At 42.3% G+C, this 19,890-nt stretch overlaps 1 protein-coding gene across 2 annotated transcripts in view; it reads right to left on the bottom strand.

The window, feature by feature from the left end:
* The window catches only part of MAMDC2 (MAM domain containing 2), a 190,773-nt gene that overhangs the window by 4,745 nt on the left and 166,138 nt on the right, over positions 1-19,890 (bottom strand). Inside the window, exon 12 of one of the 2 annotated variants that reach the window (XM_062207076.1) lies at positions 2,281-2,540. In XM_062207076.1, the coding sequence (XP_062063060.1) occupies positions 2,281-2,540 (260 nt within the window). Of the gene's footprint in view, positions 1-2,280; positions 2,541-19,890 lie in introns of those variants that run through there. The other variant, XM_062207077.1, reaches the window with a different exon arrangement.

Below are 19,890 nucleotides of genomic sequence, written 5' to 3'. Positions count from 1 at the left end.
AGCCTTACTGGGGAGTTTTATCAGTGTTCAGGCACCATACCCAAAGAGTCAGGTTCATGTGATCGAACACAGAGATTATCTTTAGCAGGTGAGACAGTCACCCGGAGAGTTTATCAGAACAGATCTCTGGGGCCCCCAGGATCCCTGGAGTGTCTGACTCAGTGGGTCTGAGGCAGAGCCTGAGGATCTGCATTTCAGGAATTGTTGACACTGCTGGTACCTGGGCCACACTTGGAGAGCCATGTGAAAGCAGTGTCCTAACAGCTTAATAGCGTCAACCAATCCTCTCCAAATGATGGCCAATTATGTTAGTACATTCCTGAATGATCCACTTGCCTTCTGTAGACAGATATTAAATCACTATCAAAATCATTCCTGGGACTCTCTGTTAATTTTCACTAAATTTCTCAACAATTTATATGTGCCACAATAAGGGTCTTTTTCTGGATAATGGTACTTCTTGCCTCTGTGATTTGCTCTTTATTTTTTTTAAACTTCATATTTATTTATTTTTAGATTTTTATTTATTTATTTGAAAGAGCTACAGAAAGAGGTGGAGACAGAGAGAGAGGTCTTCCATCCACTGGTTCACTCCCCAAATGGCTGCAACAGCTCGAGCTGAGCCAATCAGAGGCTAGGAGCCAGGAGCTTCTTCTGGGACTCCCACACGGGTGCAGGGGCCCAAGGACTTGAGCCACCCTCTGTTGCTTTCCCAGGTGTATTAGCAGGGAGCTGGATGGGAAGTGGAGCACCCAGAGTCGAATTGGCGTGCATATAGGTTGCTGGCGCTGTAGGCTAGGGCTTTAACCTGCTGTGCCACAGCTCTAGCCCCTTATTACTCTTTAATAATGTAGCACCCTGGGTGGCACTGCACCCTGGCCACCTGAACTCCGGCAGCTCCTGCCCATTTAGAAATACAGGAAACTACTTTTGGTTGTGGGGTTCTTATTTTGGACACTAAAGCTCTTATTTTGGACACTAAAGCTCTTATTTTGGAAGATTTGGGCTTGGGTCAGCAGTCAGTGATCAAAGCTAAGGAGTGCTGGTCCAGGAGGTTGATCAGCATCTCCAAGGATGACGAGGGAGCTGGGCTTTTAATTGAGGTCATGCTTGAGAATTCTACACGGCAATTGCAAGAACAGTCAGGTATTGGAAGGTTACCCCATGGAGCTTTCTAGAGTTTTGGTTCATGGTAGGCAGTGGAACCTAGCAGCTGTTAGATAAGCTGCCCTCTCAAACAGGTGGGCTGCTCAGCCTCGTCTACTGAAAGCTAAATGTAATCTTTCCTGTTGGTTCCCAGATTCCCTCAAGATCTCTAGGATGGAGGTCTTCTATAGCTCACTGGAGAACCCCTATGGGGGATTCAGGGACTTGGGTTCAAGACTCTCAGTTTCTTCTGCAACAGTGTAGTAATGCAGGCAGAGGCCTAAAACACTCATTCTGGGCTGGGTGTTCAGCCTAGCAGTTAAGATGCCAGCCAGCACACCACATCTCACACTGCAGTGCCTAAGTCTGACACCCTGTTCTGGCTTCTGATTCCAGCTTACTGCTACTCTGGACCCTGGAAAGCCACAGTAGATGGCTCAAGTAATGGAATTCCTGCCACCCATTTAGGAGACCTGGATGGAGTTCCAGGTTCCTGGCTTGTGCTCCAACCCAGTCCCATCAGTTGTAGGATTTGGGGGAGTGAACCAGCAGATGGATGGGAGCACTCCTTTTGTTTCATTCTCTCTCTCTCTCTCTGCTTCTAAAATCAATCAATCAATAAATAAATAGGGTTTGAAGTTGACTCATCATTAACCTTCCTCCAACTCTTAGTTAAAAAAACAAAAAACCTCACTCTGACCACTCACACTGTTAAAAGAGGCTTAAAACCAAAGCCCTCACACATATGTGGGTAATGAGTAAAAGCTTTAGTTCCAACAACTATTTAATTAATACCATACTCATTTAGAAGAAAAGACGACTGTATTTTGGGGATTTACAGGACACATGGAATATGCTCACAGTCATAATGTGATACACTTCCATCACTGAATCTCAAAAGAACAACCAATAACTTCATACATAAACATCCGAAGCGCTCTCTTCCCATCTAATTTCTCATTCACTGCTTAGATTTAATCTACAGACTAATTATGCTTGCTCTTAAACTAACCCTTCCCTTATCCACGACCCTGAAAAAGGAACAAAGCATTCTCTTTGGCAGCAAGAAAAAGAGAGAATCCCAAGAAGCTTAGGTGCGTGGTTTCCTTTGCTTGATGTTTCTCTTTGGCTCACCTGGTGTTGCCTCGCACAGCTGTATTCAACCAGTGCTCGGAGCCAGGAAATGCTCTGTTCACCTCTTCTTCTCCATAGCAGGGACTCCTCATGGCCTCCGTCCTTTCTCAGATACACACTCAGCAGCCCGGTCCCGGCTCCATACATGTGGTAGAAAAAGGTCAAGCAGTGCTTTCCGGGGACGCCTCGCAGAGGCCTGGACGAGAGGAGTGCTTTTTGTCCGTACACCATGTGCGAGGCCTCGATGTACATGTAGTAGCCTTCAGAGGAATGCAGAAGCAGGTCATTTTAAAAAGGACACAAATACTATTTTCTTCTTTCTACCCTGCCCCAGGATTTGGTAATCTGGGGAATATGTGTACTCCAAGAAGAATAAATCTATTGCAAAAATTAGGTCATCAAAATGTTTTTAATCTACTGGCTTACCATTTCATATGGAAAAGGTAATTAAGGTACCAGTGTTATGCCACTGATTTGGTCATTAATACATCAGAATTTTTCCTACTAATTCATGGAGGGTACTCTGAAGTTTGGGGCACTGGGTAAAGGGAGATTTTGGTTTAGTTGGGGGACCTAGGGCCAAGTCTTGACTGTAATATTTATTATCTGTGTGATCCTGGATGAAAGAATTATGCTCCTGTACCAGTGCTCCTTATTTAAAAATAAAAGTTGATAATATCTGTGCCACAGGATTCTGAGAATTAAATAAGGTGTGACATATACCTGCATGAAATTCAGTTTCCTGTCCTGCCTGTTTCCTGAAGTTTTGTTATGTCACTTTTTTTTAGTCTTGAAAACGTATTCTTTAACATTTTAAAATTGCCTTTTTGGTTTTTATTTTCTACATTTATTATTATTATTTTTAAAATGAGCTGGTTTTAGGCAGCAGCAGGATTCATCCGCATATTAGTAAGACATTGGTGACTGGAGGTGGCTTCCACAGGATCCCCAGAGGCTACCGTGTGCACCCTTTTCCAGGCACAAGTGGCTTCACATTGGTAGCTTGAAGTGGACCATGATGGGAGTTTTTACACCATAAATAATTACTGACAAATCTACCAATCGGCATCCTCTCCCCAAAGAGAGCCAGTTAGTGTGAAACAGTTGCTATCATGTCACTGAAATGATGCTATATATGAACAGTAACATGAGAGAGCCTTCCTAGAGTAATGTACTAATAATACAATTCCATGTCCTTGGGATCCATTTTTAAAAAGGCAGTGAACTCTACATCAGTAGTCCTAACCTTTGATTACTTGTAAAAACTTGAAATTATCTTTGTTTGAAAAAAAAATACACAAAAAGTGTTTGCTGTACTGTCTTAGCTATAGTGTTGCTGACAACATGTTTGTGACCCTTCAAAAACCATACGTTAAGGCTCCAACCCTCATGTGATAGCATTTGGAGATGGGACTTCTGGGAGGTAACTACGGTTAGATGAAGTCCTGAGGGTCAAAAAGGTTAGTGTCCTTGTAAGAAGAGACAGCAAACAGCTTGTCTTCTCTTTCTGGGTGTGCACATTCTGAGGAAAGGCCATGTGAGCCTGCAAGACAGTCACCACCTGCAGGCCAAGGAGAGGGCCTCCCCACGAACCGCATCCATTAGCACCTTGATCTTGAACTTTCCAGATTCCAGAACTGCGAGAAAGAAAATCTATTGTTTAAGCCATCCAGTTTATGATAGATTGCATGGTAGCCTGAGTGAACTAAAATATTTGGCAATATTGATTTTTAAAAAATGGTATAAAAATAATCTTTACAAAGTATCATGTCTTTCATTATTTCATTCAGAACCTAATGGCCAAATTAAGGAGGACATAAAGAGATTCAAAATAACACCTGCAAATGCAATAGCTTCATAGCACATCTTTCTTTAGTTGGATTTTTTTTGTTGTTGTTTTATTTATTTGAAAGACAGAGTTACACAGAGAGGTAGAGGTCTTCTATCTACTGGTTCACTTCCCAAATGGCCATAATGGCTGGAGCTCAGCCAATCAGAGGCCAGGAGCCAGGAGCTTCTTTTGGATCTCCCACATGAGTATACAGGGGCCCAAGGACTTGGGTCATCCTCTGCTGCTTTCCCAGGTGCATTAGCAGGGAGCTGGATGGGAAGTGGAGCAGCTGGGACTTGAACCAGCACCCATATGGGATGCCAGTACTGTAGGCTGGGGCTTTAACCTGCTGTGCCACAGTGCCGGCCTAGTTCGACTTTTAATCAACACACTCTAATGATTCCCTGAAATACAGTGATTGAGATGCCTCAAGCAGAATTGGTTAGAACTCCCAACTCTGCTCTTTCAAGGCACTTTGCCTTTTCCTTTCCCCTGTTTGCGCAAACACAGACTGAGAAGTCCTACAGGCTTCATACAAGAGTGGAAGGAAGGGTCCTGCACAATTTGGTCTTGTCACTCCGTGTTCCACTCAGTAAAGATGGAGCTCTCAGAGATGTGGAATGTGGCCTTTGTCAACCATCCACATCCTACTGAATGATGCTTCCTCCAAGATGTAGAATCAGGACACAGTTCTGCAGCTGTCACTTCTGGTGCCACCAAAGGTGCCCCAGCTGCAGATCCTCTTGCAGCGAGCAAGTGGAAATCAAAATGCCCCAGTGTACTCTGAAAACCACACACGTTGAAAGCTCTGCTCAAAAGTACATTTTAATTAGAAGGCATTGAGTCTGAATATAAAATTGAAATGGTAGTGGAGTCTCTTGGCTTGTCCCATTTGACAGCCAGTCAATTTCCGTTTTTCATGTCAATGACAATAGTTTCATCCAGATGCATATTAATGGGAAATAACATTGCTACCAATTTCCCTGTGATCTACTTCAAATATTAGGACAAAACCTGTCATTGTTTCTAAAGTGCCCACCAATGACATCTCCCTACTCAATTCAAGGGTCAGTTTGTAGTCCTTGTCATTCTTGTCCCATCAGTAGCCTGGGATGAAGAGAATCACTCCTGACTGCTAGAACGGCGTTCTTACCTCGGCTCGTAGGATGCTCTATCCAGCTGCCTCTTCCTCCCACTTGGACTGGTCACTCGTCAACTGGTTCACTCTCCCCTCACTTCAGAGTATCCCACGGTACCATGTTTTTACTTTATTTTCACTTACCCCTTTGGTGATCTCTTCTCATTTCAGGGATTGAACTACATTTATGTTGTCATATCTCAAACTTGAATTTCAACCTCTTGGCTGAATTCTAGACTTGTTTATTCAAACTTCCCAAGGGGTATCTCTACTTAATGTCAAAGAGACACACTGAGTATGTTTAAGCTCCTAACTACCTACAGTGGACTAAATGTTTATCCTCCCAGAATTCATGAGTTAAAGTCCTAATACCCAAGGTGATAACATTAGGAGGTAAGGCCTTCGCAAGGTTATTAGGTCATGAAGGCAGAGCTATCGCAGATGGGCTTCATGCCTTATCAAAGCCTCTCTCACCCCTTCTGCACGTGAGAAGATGGTCATCTATGAGGAAGTGGGGCCTCACTAGACACTGAATCTGCTGCACCTTGGTCTTGGACTTCCCAGTTTCCAAAACTGGAAGAAATACATTTCTATTGTTTCTAAGCCATCTACTCTACCATAATTTGGTCCAGCAGCCTGAACAGACAATGATACAGCCATTTCCTGAAACTTCTACCCTTTCTAGTTGCCCAGGCTGGAAACCTGGGAGTCACGCACCTTTCCTCTCCTTCTCTCGCTCTCCATACCCAGGCTCTCAGGAAGTCCTGTTAACTCTACCTTCAAAATACATCTAGAACCCAGTTACTAATACTCTCACTGCCCCCATCGCTACCACCCTGGTCCAAGCTACTCTCATTCCTCACTTGGATCACTGGAGATGCTTTCCAGCTGTCTCTTGGCTTCTATCTTTGCCCCCTGCAATCAAACCTCAACAGTACCTGTGGTGATCTTTATAAAACGAAAGCTGAATCTTGTCACTCTGTTCAAAACTGCCCACTGGCTCAGCATTTCCGAGCAGAAGCTGAAGTCCTTTAGGACTCTGTCCAGTCTCCCACCCATTCCCTTATTTCTGGTTTCTGCTATCTTGCTGGCCTACTACCTTTTTCCTTACTCATTCCGTGTAGCGTGGCCACCCTGGCCTCTGGCAGGTTTGCTGCCACCTCGGGGCCTCTGCATGCACCAGTGGTGGTTCTTCCCTCAGATATTCTCGGGTCTCACTCTCTTGCCTCTTCCAAGTGTTTGCTCAGATATTACCTTTCTCAGTAGGCCCATTTGGACAACACTATTTTAAATTGCGGATTCCCTCTGCAGTACTCTTCATCCCTAAGCTCCAATTTATTATGTTTTTCCATACCATTGAATTGCCTCACTAACATACTACATAACTGTGTGTGTGTGTGTGTGTGTTGTTTCATTTCCCCCCTCTAGAATGGACAAAGGTAGAGATTTCTCCTTATTTAGCTCACTGCCATGTCCCCAGTCATTGAACAGTGTTTGAAGCATAGTAAATGCTCAATAAATATTTCTCAAGTGGATGAATGAATGCATTTTCTTTCACAGTTTGAAGCCAAAGTCACTCCAAGTGTGTGAGGTTCTTGGCCATAAGACATGAGCTTCACCAGAACGCACCAAGGCAAAACTAGAGCAAATCCAAAGTTTGATGAACTTAAAGTCTTGTCACAGCAAATGCCCTCAGGCTAGTTCCACATCATCCAATGTATTTACGGATTTTTCTAAATAAACTCACATAAGACAATCCTTTACCTTTATTCTTTCATGATGAGAAAATAGCTATACAAGAAGCACATTCATCAATGAAAGGAACCTTTATTGGACTTTCTATTCTTTAGCATTTTATAACTTAAGTTAGGTCCAATGTAAGAAATGACAGATGTATTATCCTAGCACAAGGATATGCTTAATTTAATTCCATGGAAAATAAGGCTGCAGCATGAAACCGATCATGGCATGTGACCTAATTATGTACAAAGGAATCCCATGCTACCTTATATATTGGCACAGTGGACTGAAATAATACAATAGTACATATTTAAGCCAAAAATTATTCTCCAAAAATATTTTTAAAAAAATTTATGTATTTGAAAGGCAGAACAACACACATACACAGAGACACACACAGAGATTGATTGATTAATTGATTGATTTTATCTGTTGATTCACTCCCCAGATGGCCACAACAGCAAGAGCTGGGCCAGACAGAAGTCAGGAGCCTGGAATTCCAGTGGATGCCTTTCTGGGGCACTGACACAAGTCTATTTTTTTTTAATTAAGTAATTTTGGCCTTTGTAAACTTCCTTGAGGTCATCATATGTATTTTGAGCACATAAGTTCTGTGGGCAATACCCATGTAGAGTTATCTAGGCTAACATCCCTAACTAAAAATAGTTGTAATAAATTTGTCAACTGCTCAGAATTTGCCTCTCTGATGCACAAATTATTCCTCTTGATTATCAGGTTTTTTCTTTGTAAGACACTTCCTTGTCCCAGAAAAGATTAGAGATGTGTGGAGGGCCAGTGTGCCTCACATGTGTTTAGCACACAGAGGAAAGCCTTGGGTGTTGACAAGTTTTGCCACATTACAGCTCAAGCACCGTCTGGCTCAGCAAACAAAAATTCTGGATGGGCACCAAGCAGCGCAGCATTGCTGGTTCAGACTGGCTCACGGGTCCCTCTCAGAGAGGGATTATTAACCAGAGAAAACAAGCTACTTTCCTCTGTGGGTCATTGTTTGGCATTCAGGATGGGGTTCCCAGGGATCTACTGGGTGATCAGAGCCCCACCTGTTCTTTGCACAGCAACTGTGATGTGTTGAGAGCCACAGATACACATTGCAGCCTTGATTCTGAACCGGGAAGCAGCTGTTCGTCCCGTCTGGGGCTCTTTTTTGCAAGGCTGAGAAGGAGCCCCAGCAGCCTGCAGGAAAAGGCTGTGCAGAATGAACAGCTAGCTGCATTCAAGTGAGCTCCGAAAGGATTCTTAGTAACCATAGGGGGAAAAGACAGCAACATGTTGGGAAGAAAAGCTGAGAACCATGTCTCTTAAAAATTGCTCTTCTCTACTTTAAAATGATTTTAAAAACTTGTCATACGTGGGGAGTTAATATTTGAGTATGGAGTTTCAGTTTGGGAAGATGGAAAAAGTGTTGCAAAACAATGTGAATGAAGTTAATGCCACTGCATTATACTTCTACATCTGAAACGGGGTAAAATGGGGTCAAGACTCTGGTTGTGACACCCACACCAGAGCCCCTCGGTTTAATACTGGGCTGCGCTCCTGATGGCAGCTTCTTGCTAATGCCGACTGCACAGAGCAGCAGTGACGGCTCAAAGTGATTGGTTCCACTGCCCACGTGGATTGAGTTCCTGGGTCCCAGCATCAGCCTAGACCCCGCCCTGGCCTTTTAGAACATTTGAGGAGTAAATCAGCAGATGGGAGCTTTCTCTGTCATTGTCTGTGTTTCTCTTCCTCTCAAATAAAGAAATAGAAAAATTTTTTAAATCAAATGGTTAAAATAGTAAATTTTGTTATGTATAACTTACCTCAATTTTTAGGAAAGATTTATTTATTTGAAAGGCAGAGTTACAGGGAGAAAGGGATAGATAGATAGATAGATAATTCAAGTGGTTGATCTTCCATCTACTGGTTCACTCCCCAAATGGCTGCAACATCCAGGGCTGGGCCAGAACTTCATCTGTATCTCTAACATGGGTATAGGGTCCCAAGGACTTGGGCCATCTTCTGCTACTTTCCCAGGCATATTATCAGGGAGCTGGATTGGAAGTAAAGTAACTGGGACTCAAAGTTACATGGGGTGCCAGCATTGTAGGTAGTGACTTAACCCACAGCCTAGTAATGCTGCCCCATCCCCATTTTTTTTTTTTTTTATAAAAGATTTGTCTTATCATAAGGTTAAGGCACAGCAGTTAGTACACTGCTTGGGACACCTACACCCACATTAGAGTGCCAAGTTCAAGCTCTGGCCCTGTTTCCAATCCCTTGGAAGACAACAGGTGATGGCTCAAGTATTTGGGCCTTTGCCACTCATGTGGGAGACCCAGACGGAGTTCCTGACTCCTCCAGCCCTACCTAGCCCTAGCTGTTGCAGGCATTTGAGAAGTGAACGAGTGGATGGAAGAATTCTCTCATTTCTGTCTCTCTCTCCCTGCCTTTCACATACGAGATATTGAAGAAGCTGGTCATGGAAACCTTCTGTGTGTATGTAGAGAGTGGCAATACCAGCACTAGGATGATAAATACATTACAGTAAGACTGAAGGATGCTGGAGGAGGTAACAACTGTAGCTAATTTTCAGCTGGTTACAGACTAGCTGGGATGCATCATTATAAGTCTGGATGTCAACTGCCAACATTCTTTTTTTTTATTTCTTTTTTTTTTTTCTTTTTGACAGGCAGAGTGGATAGTGAGAGAGAGAGACAGAGAGAAAGGTCTTCCTTTGCCGTTGGTTCACCCTCCAATGGCCGCTGCGGCCGGCGCATCTCACTGATCCGAAGCCAGGAGCCAGGTGCTTCTCCTGGTCTCCCTTGCGGATGCAGGGCCCAAGGACTTGGGCCATCCTCCACTGCCTTCCCGGACCATAGCAGAAAGCTGGCCTGGAAGAGGGGCAACCGGGACAGAATCCGGCGCCCTGACTGGGACTAGAACCTGGTGTGCCGGCACCGCAAGGTGGAGGATTAGCCTGTTAAGCCACGGCGCCGGCCCCAACATTCTTAAAAGATGAGTATTCAAGATAGACTACTATTAAATTTCACCTTTGTAACTACCACACTGAAAATACAATTTTCAAATTCTTTTGTCTAGCAGCACATCTTTATACTAAATTTCATCATTACATATCTTATTAAATTATTGCTATTTTACTACACAAGAAAAGAATTTTCTTGGAAATGAAGATTTCTACCTTAATTTAGGTGCATGTTGGAAGAGAATATAATTTTCAGAAAAGGATTTACTGAAATACTGAACTGTACCACAAAAGAAAAAGATATTCTCTGGAAATTGTTAAGAAAATTAGCAGCTTTTCTGGGATACAGTAGATTGGAGGAGAGAGGACTGTGTGACTTATCTATTCACTTGGTGGACTTGGTGGGTAAGGAAATTTTACTATTGAGGGCATTTTCTCACTGATTAGATAGTTATTTGTTGATTTGTGTATTCCATTATCATTGACTCCAGGTCATCTACAACAAATGTTTACAAAGAATTCTGACACTTTAGCATCAAATAAATGTCAATAAAATTGCAAAGGCCAATAAAACCTTGGAAACTGGTGACGACTCATCTTTCTTGTCTTATAAACATTAAGCATCTGCTGCTGGAAGCTTTTTGATTCCGCCAGAAAAATACTAAGTAGAAATGGCAGGAAGTAGACAGGCAACCACTGCAAAGTCCATCCCCCCTTTTTGCAAGTCACCATCCGTGTGTCACAAACACTTTAATTATTTCACAGAAGCCAAATGGTAAGGCTAGATTTCTTTTCTTTGTTTTGCTCCACTCAAATGATTTTTCTACAAGTGTTTCCCAAATTCTAGTCATACAACGGGGCCATCAAAGAAGGAGGTGCCCTTCTCCGAAGGGAGGAGAGAGCCTCCACTTTGACTATGACCCTATCGGAATAAGATCAAAGTCAGCGAACTCTAAAGGCTTCCATAGCCCTGGCAACTCATGACTAGAGCCTAGGGAGATTACTGACGCCATGAACAGGAGTGTCAAATTGTTAAGTCAGCAACAGGAGTCACTGTGTACTTACACCCCATGTGGGATCTGTCCCTAATGTGTCGTCTAAAGCCAAGTGATGCTATGACTGGTACTGAAACAGTATTTTTATACTTTGCGTTTCTGTGTGGACGCAGACTGATGAGGTCTTTGCTAATTATAGACTGAAGTGATCTTCTGTATATAAAGAGAATTGGAAACGAAAAAAAAAAAGAAGGAAAAAAAAAAAACAACCTGGTGTTAAAATGGAAATGGCATAGAAAATTAATTAATTTGAAAAAAATTATGTAGGATCTCTGTCTTTAATGTGCTGTACATTGCTATTTAATGCTATAATTAGTAATCCAATGGTAGTTTTTTCACTTGATGTTGCTATATGGGCAAAATGTTGAAATCTTTACCTAATGTATACTAAACTGATCTTCTGTATATAAAGAGAATTGAAAATGAATCTTTACACGAATGGAAGGGGAAAGGGAGCGGGAAAGGGGAGGGTTGCGGGCGGGAGGGAAGTTATGCGAGGGGGGAAGCCATTGTAACCCATAAGCTATACTTTGGAAATTTATATTCATTAAATAAAAGTTTAATAAATGCAAAAAAAAAAAAATTCTAGTCATACAAATGACACCTTCATAGTTTTGCCTATCCACATACTACTGTACTGTTCTTCATTAAGTATTTTCACTTAAATAGATTTCATTTTATTACTTAAATACATTGATTCAAAAAGGAAATTTGAAAATATGAAAATAGAAAACTAGCTGTTAAGATGTGAAATAACGGTGTTGATATACTGGTTAATATTTTTCTTTTTTTTAAATTAAAGATTTATTTATTTGTGTGGCAGACAGAGATAGAGAGAGAGACCTTCCATCTCTTGGTTCAGTCCCTAAATGGTCTCAACAGCCAGGCCAAAACCAGGAGAGAGGAGCTTCATCCGGGTCTCCCACATGGGCGCAGGGGCCCAAAGACTTGGACCATCTTCTGCTGCTTTCCCAGGTGCATTTGCAGGGAGCTGCATCTGAAATGGGGCAGCCCATATGGGATGCTGGTATTGCAGGTGGCAGCTTAACCAGCTATGTGCCACAACACTGGCCCCGGTATTTTTCTTATACATGAATATTACCACCAAATTTTAAAATAATTCAATGTATTTCCTATGTGAATTACCTGGTGGTAGATGTAATGTACTTTGGGAAATAATGCTTTAATGTTTTCTATTAAACCTTCTGATTTCTACAAAGTCCTTTTACTTGTAGTTGCAAGTCATGATTTTCTATACTAGAGAAGCACAAATGACATAAAACGAGTCCAGGAAAGTATCCAGCAGATAAACAACAGCTTTTGTAAAAGATTCATTGATTACAGTAATGCCATTCATTTTAGTGGTGCTTATATATCAAGTCTCTTCACAAATAAAATCTCAAATCTCAGTTAACCATCACAGGAACCTTAAGAGATTATTATCATTGATTGTTATCTTTGTCTTATGTACAAGGACACTCAGATTCAGAAGAATTGTATAACCAGGTTCCAGGTTCTGTAGGTAGCAAGTGACAGGGACAGCTCATTGTTAATACATTGATCTTTCCTCCAAACTATATCATGCTACAGTCTAGAATTTGGAAAGATTTACAGCATGGCAGTTGGAAAATTGGGAACCGTAGCTCCCTTGGAGTTGGTACATATTATGTTTGATTTTTTTTTTTTTTGACAGGCAGAGTGGATAGTGAGAGAGAGAGACAGAGAGAAAGGTCTTCCTTTTTGCCGTTGGTTCACCCTCCAATGGCCGCTGCAGACGGCGCATCATGCTGATCCGAAGCCAGGAGCCAGGTACTTCTCCTGGTCTCCCTTGCGGGTGCAGGGCCCAAGGACTTGGGCCATCCTCCACTGCCTTCCCGGGCCATAGCAGAGAGCTGGCCTGGAAGGGGGGCAACCGGGATAGAGTCCTGCGCCCCAACCGGGACTAGAACCCGGTGTGCCGGCTCCGCAAAGCGGAGGATTAGCCTGTTAACTCACGGCGCCAGCCATTATGTTTGATTTTGATTGACATACCCCTTGATACCTGATATATTTACGATGAGGCTTTTTTGAGCTCTTTTTATTTAATGGACCTATACTGACCAATCATTTAATGTGTTTGTCTATAAAACAAGTCTATATGTCTCTCCTCTTTCTTTTGGCTCCCTATAAGCGTTCTTCCAAGTGCAGATTAAGAGGCTACAGGAATGGGAAATGAAAAGCAAGAATGTAGTATAAAAGTACAGGTAAATTCTCTCAAAGTCCCAGAATGCATCACATTAATTCAAAAAGGGTCCTGTGGCCACTGGCCCCAGACAAATGCCCTGTAGTCATCAAGGAGAAAGATACTGTGTTGCTGGTCCTGAGAAGGAGTCTGTTAGTATGTGTAGGACAGGAAGCTCTGCCATTTTTGTATCCTGCCATCATGTATTTCCTATATCGAACAGCATACACAGAAAAGGTTGTTGGGACTAAATGCAATAAGTCAGCAGTACAAGTAATAGGAGATTTCCTTTTTGGATGTCATTTCATTGTTGTTTAAATTGTGCATTTAATCACAGGCCAGCTTCTTGTTTGCTATCCCATGATCCAAGCAGCTAATAATCAAAAGTCCTGTGAATGGGCTTCAGGGTTTTAATATCTGAAACACATGTGTTACCTTAACTGATCTACAAGATCCTGTCTCCAGCACCCTAAAAATCTATAAATTAATATTGAATTTATGAGTCAATTAAATTTTTATATTATGCTAAAATATATCACTTGTTGAGAAATTTCAGTGATGTTCATCTAAGCAACATTACATTTACTATATATGTCACCTTTTTTTTTTTTTCAAATGAGGTGATTGTCAAAGTGACTTTTGTGGTAACTGGCTATAAAAGGCATTGACAGCACTTTATTGCTATGATAGTTAACAGAGATTCTATGCTTGACTGAACTTTAGTCAGGCTCCTAAATTTCTTCCTAAGGCCATATGTGCACATCCTTATTAAAATTCCATTTTAGCATGGACTCTAATTCAACCTAGGAGACCCTCTCAGCCTTATCATCTGACTACCCTTGATATGTGATCAAGTTTCTCATCTTCTACAAGACACCTGATCACCCTGCCTGTCTTCAGCAAAGATCCCTTCTCCCGGACGTTACCTCTTAGTAATTTTCCATCTTCTGACCCCCATGAAACTCTTTGATTCTAAATGCCCATTTGTTCATTCCATATTCAAAGTTGAGCCCGATCTCTCTCCCACTAGTAACTCCCACTGTAGTGGTTCCTATACCTGTCACAATGGTCTTGAATAGTCTATCTTAGCATGTTTTAACAAGTATCACTGAATAATTTTTTTTTCTTTAACATCATTGTTATTTACTCAAGATGGAAAGTTCTAGAGGGAAAGAAGTAGAACATGACATGTTATCTTGGGAAACTTACACTAAATGACTATACAAGTGTAAATTTTAATATCCTCCTCCTAACACTCCCCTGCCAAAGAATGGACACCTTGCATTATCATAACTCAGATCCAGCAAGACCTTGGGTGGAACTTTCAGAAAATATTAGCAAAAAAATACAGTTGTAAGAGACCAGAGACACCACGCTCTCATTCAAAACATTATGATTGGTTGGTTTGTAGTGTAGAAGAGCAAAATGCCTTCGAATTTTGATTATAATAATCATGACCTTAAATAAATCATTCTTGACAATAAGATACCAGAGAGGTCCCTTTTTGGCTATATTGAGAAACCCATAGAAGATCTACACTCTGTTGAGAAGACATAGGAAAAAATGGAATTTTTTTTGAACAAAGAAAACATCTGGAATGGCGCCATGGCTCAATAGGCTAATCCTCTGCCTGCAACACCGGCACACCAGGTTCTAGTCCTGGTTAGGGCACCGGATTCTGTTCCGGTTGCCCCTCTTCCAGGCCAGCTCTCTGCTGTGGCCCGGGAAGGCAGTGGAGGATGGCCCAAGTGCTTGGGCCCTGCACCCGCATGGGAGACCAGGAAAAAGCACCTGGCTCCTGGCTTCAGATCAGCGCGGTGCACTGGCCGCAGAGTGCCAACCATGGCGGCCATTGGAGGGTGAACCAACGGCAAAGGAAGACCTTTCTCTCTGTCTCTCTCTCTCACTGTCCACTCTGCCTGTCAAAAAAAAAAAAAAAAAAAAAGAAAGAAAGAAAGAGAGGAAAAAGAAGACAAAAGAAAAGAAAACATCTGCCTTGAAACTATCAGAGAGCTTCCAAGCAGCAAGAACTTGATGGACCCAAGATCTCAGAGCAAACAGAAGGAAGATCAATGAAATGAGATCAACATTCTTCACACTGCTTTGCCCTTTGAGGCACTTCCCTGTTTGTTTCAGAAGCTAAGTCAACGGCAGCTGTCAAGTGGTAGAGGAACCAACAAATCTCCATGGGTAGGGAAGGCACTAACTGGAGCTGAGGACTAGCAAAGTAGCCAGGGCTTTGAGGGCTACGTTTTGGGGAAAATGGAGCACAGAAAAGAGAGCCCATCACTTGGCCATGGGGTATTTGCCACATTCTTAACTTGTACAGGGTAAGAGGCCAAGAAGCCAAATGCAACACAAAATGGCAATTTCAGCAATCTTATCAGTGAAAGTCACAGAAACTGAAGTTTAGGACATTCTGAGGAGCACCCCAGAGCATTTTCTTGGGGAACCGGAGAGAGACTCAGATAAACCAAACTAGAACACTGCCTCAAGTTAGCTCAGTTGTGATTGGACTGGAGTGACCGGCTCTACTCTGGTCACCTGTTTGCAAATAGGTTGAATCTGCTCTGGAGGAAAATACCAAAGGCGTCCTAGAATTCTTTATCCACAATATCTGGTGTTCGATCAAATTCATCAGACATTTCAGGAAACAAGACCTAAGTTAGGGGCTTGGAACAGACAACAGAAACAGAACTTTTGATTACCCACATAAGGAGTTTGCACATAAGGGCTGTAAAGTCAGTATCATTAATAATTTAGAAAAAGGAGCACTAATATGTTCCAGAAAATATATGGTAGGATGGAAAATATCATCAAAGAACCCAAATCTACTGAAAAGTAAAAAGTACAGAGCCTTAGGCATGGAGGAGAAGGGACCTCTGAAAATCTGCTCCCCTGTAAGAGCACTGAGGATGCTGTCAACAAGGGTCTAAACCAACTTTTTCAGAACTCTGGAAATTAAAGGCTTGCAACAATCCAACAGTGTTTACTCAAGGAAAAAAAAATGACTGAAATTTGCAAAGAACAGTATAGTCTTCACTTGCCCTAATCCCATACCCATCTCTCTTACTGTAATAGAATCAGAAACCAATAGCTTTATGAATAAGGTATCTGTGAATAAACAGTAGGCCAGCAGCCACTGGAGGGGACAGAACAGGTCTGAAGCAACCCAAAAGCCCCATTCCCAGATAAGTGGCATTATTTGACTTGTTTGGCAGATTAACTGAAAAGTTCTATTCGCAGGGTCTGTTTTTATTTCATGTATGATGATCTAGTGATTCCAACAGACACACAATAATAACATTTATTGTGTGGCTTCTATGAGTTTTTCTTTTACCTTTTTAAAAATGTTTATTTATTTATTTTAGTCTACTTGAAATGCAGAGAGAGAGAGAGAGAGAGAGAGAGAGAGAGAGCGCGAGCTTCTATCTGCTGGTTCACTTCCCAAATGGCCACAACTGCCAAGATTGTGACAGGCCAAAGCCAGGAGCCTAGAACTCCAAGCAGATTTCCCATGCAGGTGGCAGGGGCCCAAGTACTTGAGCCATCATGTGCTGCCTCCCAGGATGCATTATCAGGAAACTGAATCAAAAGTGGAGGATCTGAGACCCAAACCAGCACTCTAATATGGGATGCAGGCATCCCAAGTGGCAACTTAACCTGCTGTGCCATAACATCTACTCCCGAATTTCCCTTTTTAATGCACCTATTTTAACTGACCACCAAATGTAACTGTCTGTAAAACAATTTTGTATACTTGTCCCTTCTGTTTCTTCTGCCTGTATGTGTCCTTCCACATGTCGACTGACAGGCTTCAAGAGTGGAAAGTGAAAATGTAGAATTCACTTAGATATAACTTGACAAATGCTTTATCTCAGGTCTAAGCCAAGTGCCTACTGCCTGAATCTTTGAAGCTAGGCTGCTCCAAACATTCCTGGATTGGCCTCTGTACGGTCACTTACCACTCGTGTAAATACAACCCAGAAATGAGGGAAGAATGGGTAGTCAGTGGTGAATAGTGAAAACACCACTGGCAGCTGTGGCTTGACTATTAGTTTGGGTGACCCCAAAGGCTCATGTGTTCAAAGCTTGGCCCTCAAAGTTTTATGTTAGTGATTATTAATGGTTACTGGATTAAGGGTGGAAACTTAATCCAATTATGGTATCTGAAGGTGCAGTCTTTGAGAAGTTACTGGATTTGATTAAGTTGTCACAGTGGACAGCCCATGAACAAATCTTGGTGGCTGTATAGGGAGGGACATAGATGAGTGTGCTCCCCGTCTCTCTGTTCCCTGGCTTGCCACGTGATCTTTCCTCTGCAAGTGCTCCCCCATCCTTCAGTCTCACCACATGCCTACACTGATGGGCAGCCCAATCTTGGACTGTGAAGCTTCAAATCCACGAAACATCCTTCCTTCACAAGCGGCCTGTGGCTGGTTAGTGGTGTAGTAATGAAAATCTGATGGATACACTGGCCACTGAGGCGTGAGCCTATGGACAAACACCTCTCCTTATCCTCCCCTGGGGATGGCCCTGAGACACTTTTCAACATGGTTCCCAGTTCCCACAGGATCAACCAGATGGACATGGCAGTGGCCAAGCCAATAATGGATTCTGGGACCAGCATTCTGTCCTTCCCTGATGTATTGCCTACGTCCCACACTCCTGCTCTTTGCCATTGAATCCCTCTGTATACTACCTGCATGCAAGTCTACATCTTAGACTCCCTGTCCTAGAGAATTCTGTTGATAGCATCCTTCGTACCAGCCAAATATTATCACTTGGAGTTCTTGAAAATTGCTACGCTGCCTAGTGGCTCCATATTTCACACCTGCTACTCCCTCATCCTGAAATGTGTCCTCACTACCATTCATCCTTTAAGGCATTCCCATGCTCCTTTCTCTGTGGTTCCATCATCTCTAACATTTATTATATGCACAATTTTGAGGTATTTATGCATTATTTGGTGCATAATGCATAGGGAGTACTCATGAATTTTAAAGTAAATAAAAATCTCAAGGCCTCTGGACTATGTAACACCTAAGATTACTCTCAGTTCTAAGATGTTTGACTCCAATACACATGTAGCTTCTGATACCAGTAGCTTTAATAAATGTATTTTTTAAATAAACAGATTATTTTAAAGGTGACCCTGTTTGTGTGTGCTTTGATTTCTGAGTGGGTAACACCTGTCACTTTACGACCTGAAAGCCAACTCATCAGTCTACATAAGGCTCACATCATTAGAGACCAGGGCAAGAGGAAGCCACCTTTTGTGAGACATACGACATCAACAGGTATGTGGGCTGCCACCTTGGAGTTAAAACTCACAACAGTGGTATACAGATAGTAGCAATAACTCAGACAAAGAAGAAAACTGAGATGCTAGGCATGTCCAAAAACATTGTTGGTTTGAATATAGCCTTTCCAAGAGAAGACACCCTTCTCTTGTGCAAAGAGTCTTAAAGTGAGATGAGGCCATTATGCGAATTGTGCTTTTCATATGTAAGTTGTCACAACTATTGCGGGTCATGTGTGATCTCTTGGATTGGGCAGCCCTGGTGAGGCAGTGTGGACAGACAAACCTGAGATTCAGCCTCCACTCTCCCAATTACTACTGTGTGGCCCTTACCTCTTTCTCTCTCATTTTTTTTTTTTAAGATTTATTTTATTTATTTCAAGGTCAGAGTTACAGAGAGAGAGGTAGAGCCAGAGAGAGAGACAGAGGTCTTCCATCTGCTGGTTCACTCCCCAAATGACCATAATGGCCAGAGCTGAGCTGATCTGAAGCCAGGAGCCAGGACCTTCTTCCGGGTCTCCCATGTGGGTGCAGGGGCCCAAGGACTTTGATCTTTACTTCTCTAAACTCCCATTTCCTCATCTGGAAAATGGGAACTTTTCCTTATTGGACAAGTTGTTATAAGGACAGAAAACCTCCCATTGTAGGATCTGCACATGGCAAGTGTTCCAGAAATAGTTGCTAGCTCTATTATTAATTCCCCAGTGAGATGATTTTTAAAATAACTGTACAAGGAGAAACAAACACCTACCAATGGAAGAGGGACATAAGCCTCGCCCATTCTAGTTCACTGCCCAAAAGCTAGAGGAAATCAGAATTTATCCCTTGTCCCTGAATCCCAATTCAGTCTCACACCAACCCTTGCTGTCTTTCCCAGGTTTGGAATCCAAACTTGGCAAACCTGTATGGAGAAGCGCACCTCTGCCAACTGCCCCCACTCCTACCTTTAGCCCACCTAAAATATAAAAAAGCCCAGCCCCTGGGGTCTGGGCCCTCTGCCAAGTGCTCAGTCCATGTGCATGCTGGCAGTTGGTCATCCACCTCTGCAGATTTATTCTCTTTGAATAAATCTGGTCTGGCTGCACGTTTGTATTTGGTCTCTTCTCTATTCTGCCTCGTTTTTCTTTACCTACAACTCAGTGCTGTAAGTATTCTGGGCACAACACAGCAATATTTGTTTTCCTACTTGCTTGGTTGTGCATCAGAATAAAAAGAAAACTTATAAAATATTTTATTTGGTTAGAAAACTGGAAGGTGCCTTGAGAATTTTCTGAAAATTTGCAATGAAACAGATGAAGTAAAGAATGAAGAAGACAGATCCTGAAAGTAATTTCCTTTAA

This window comes from Lepus europaeus, chromosome 12 (assembly GCF_033115175.1).
Source record: "Lepus europaeus isolate LE1 chromosome 12, mLepTim1.pri, whole genome shotgun sequence".
NCBI classification, from domain to species: domain Eukaryota; kingdom Metazoa; phylum Chordata; class Mammalia; order Lagomorpha; family Leporidae; genus Lepus; species Lepus europaeus.
Note: the sequence above shows the minus strand (reverse complement) of the source record. Positions and strands in the feature narration are given on the sequence as shown.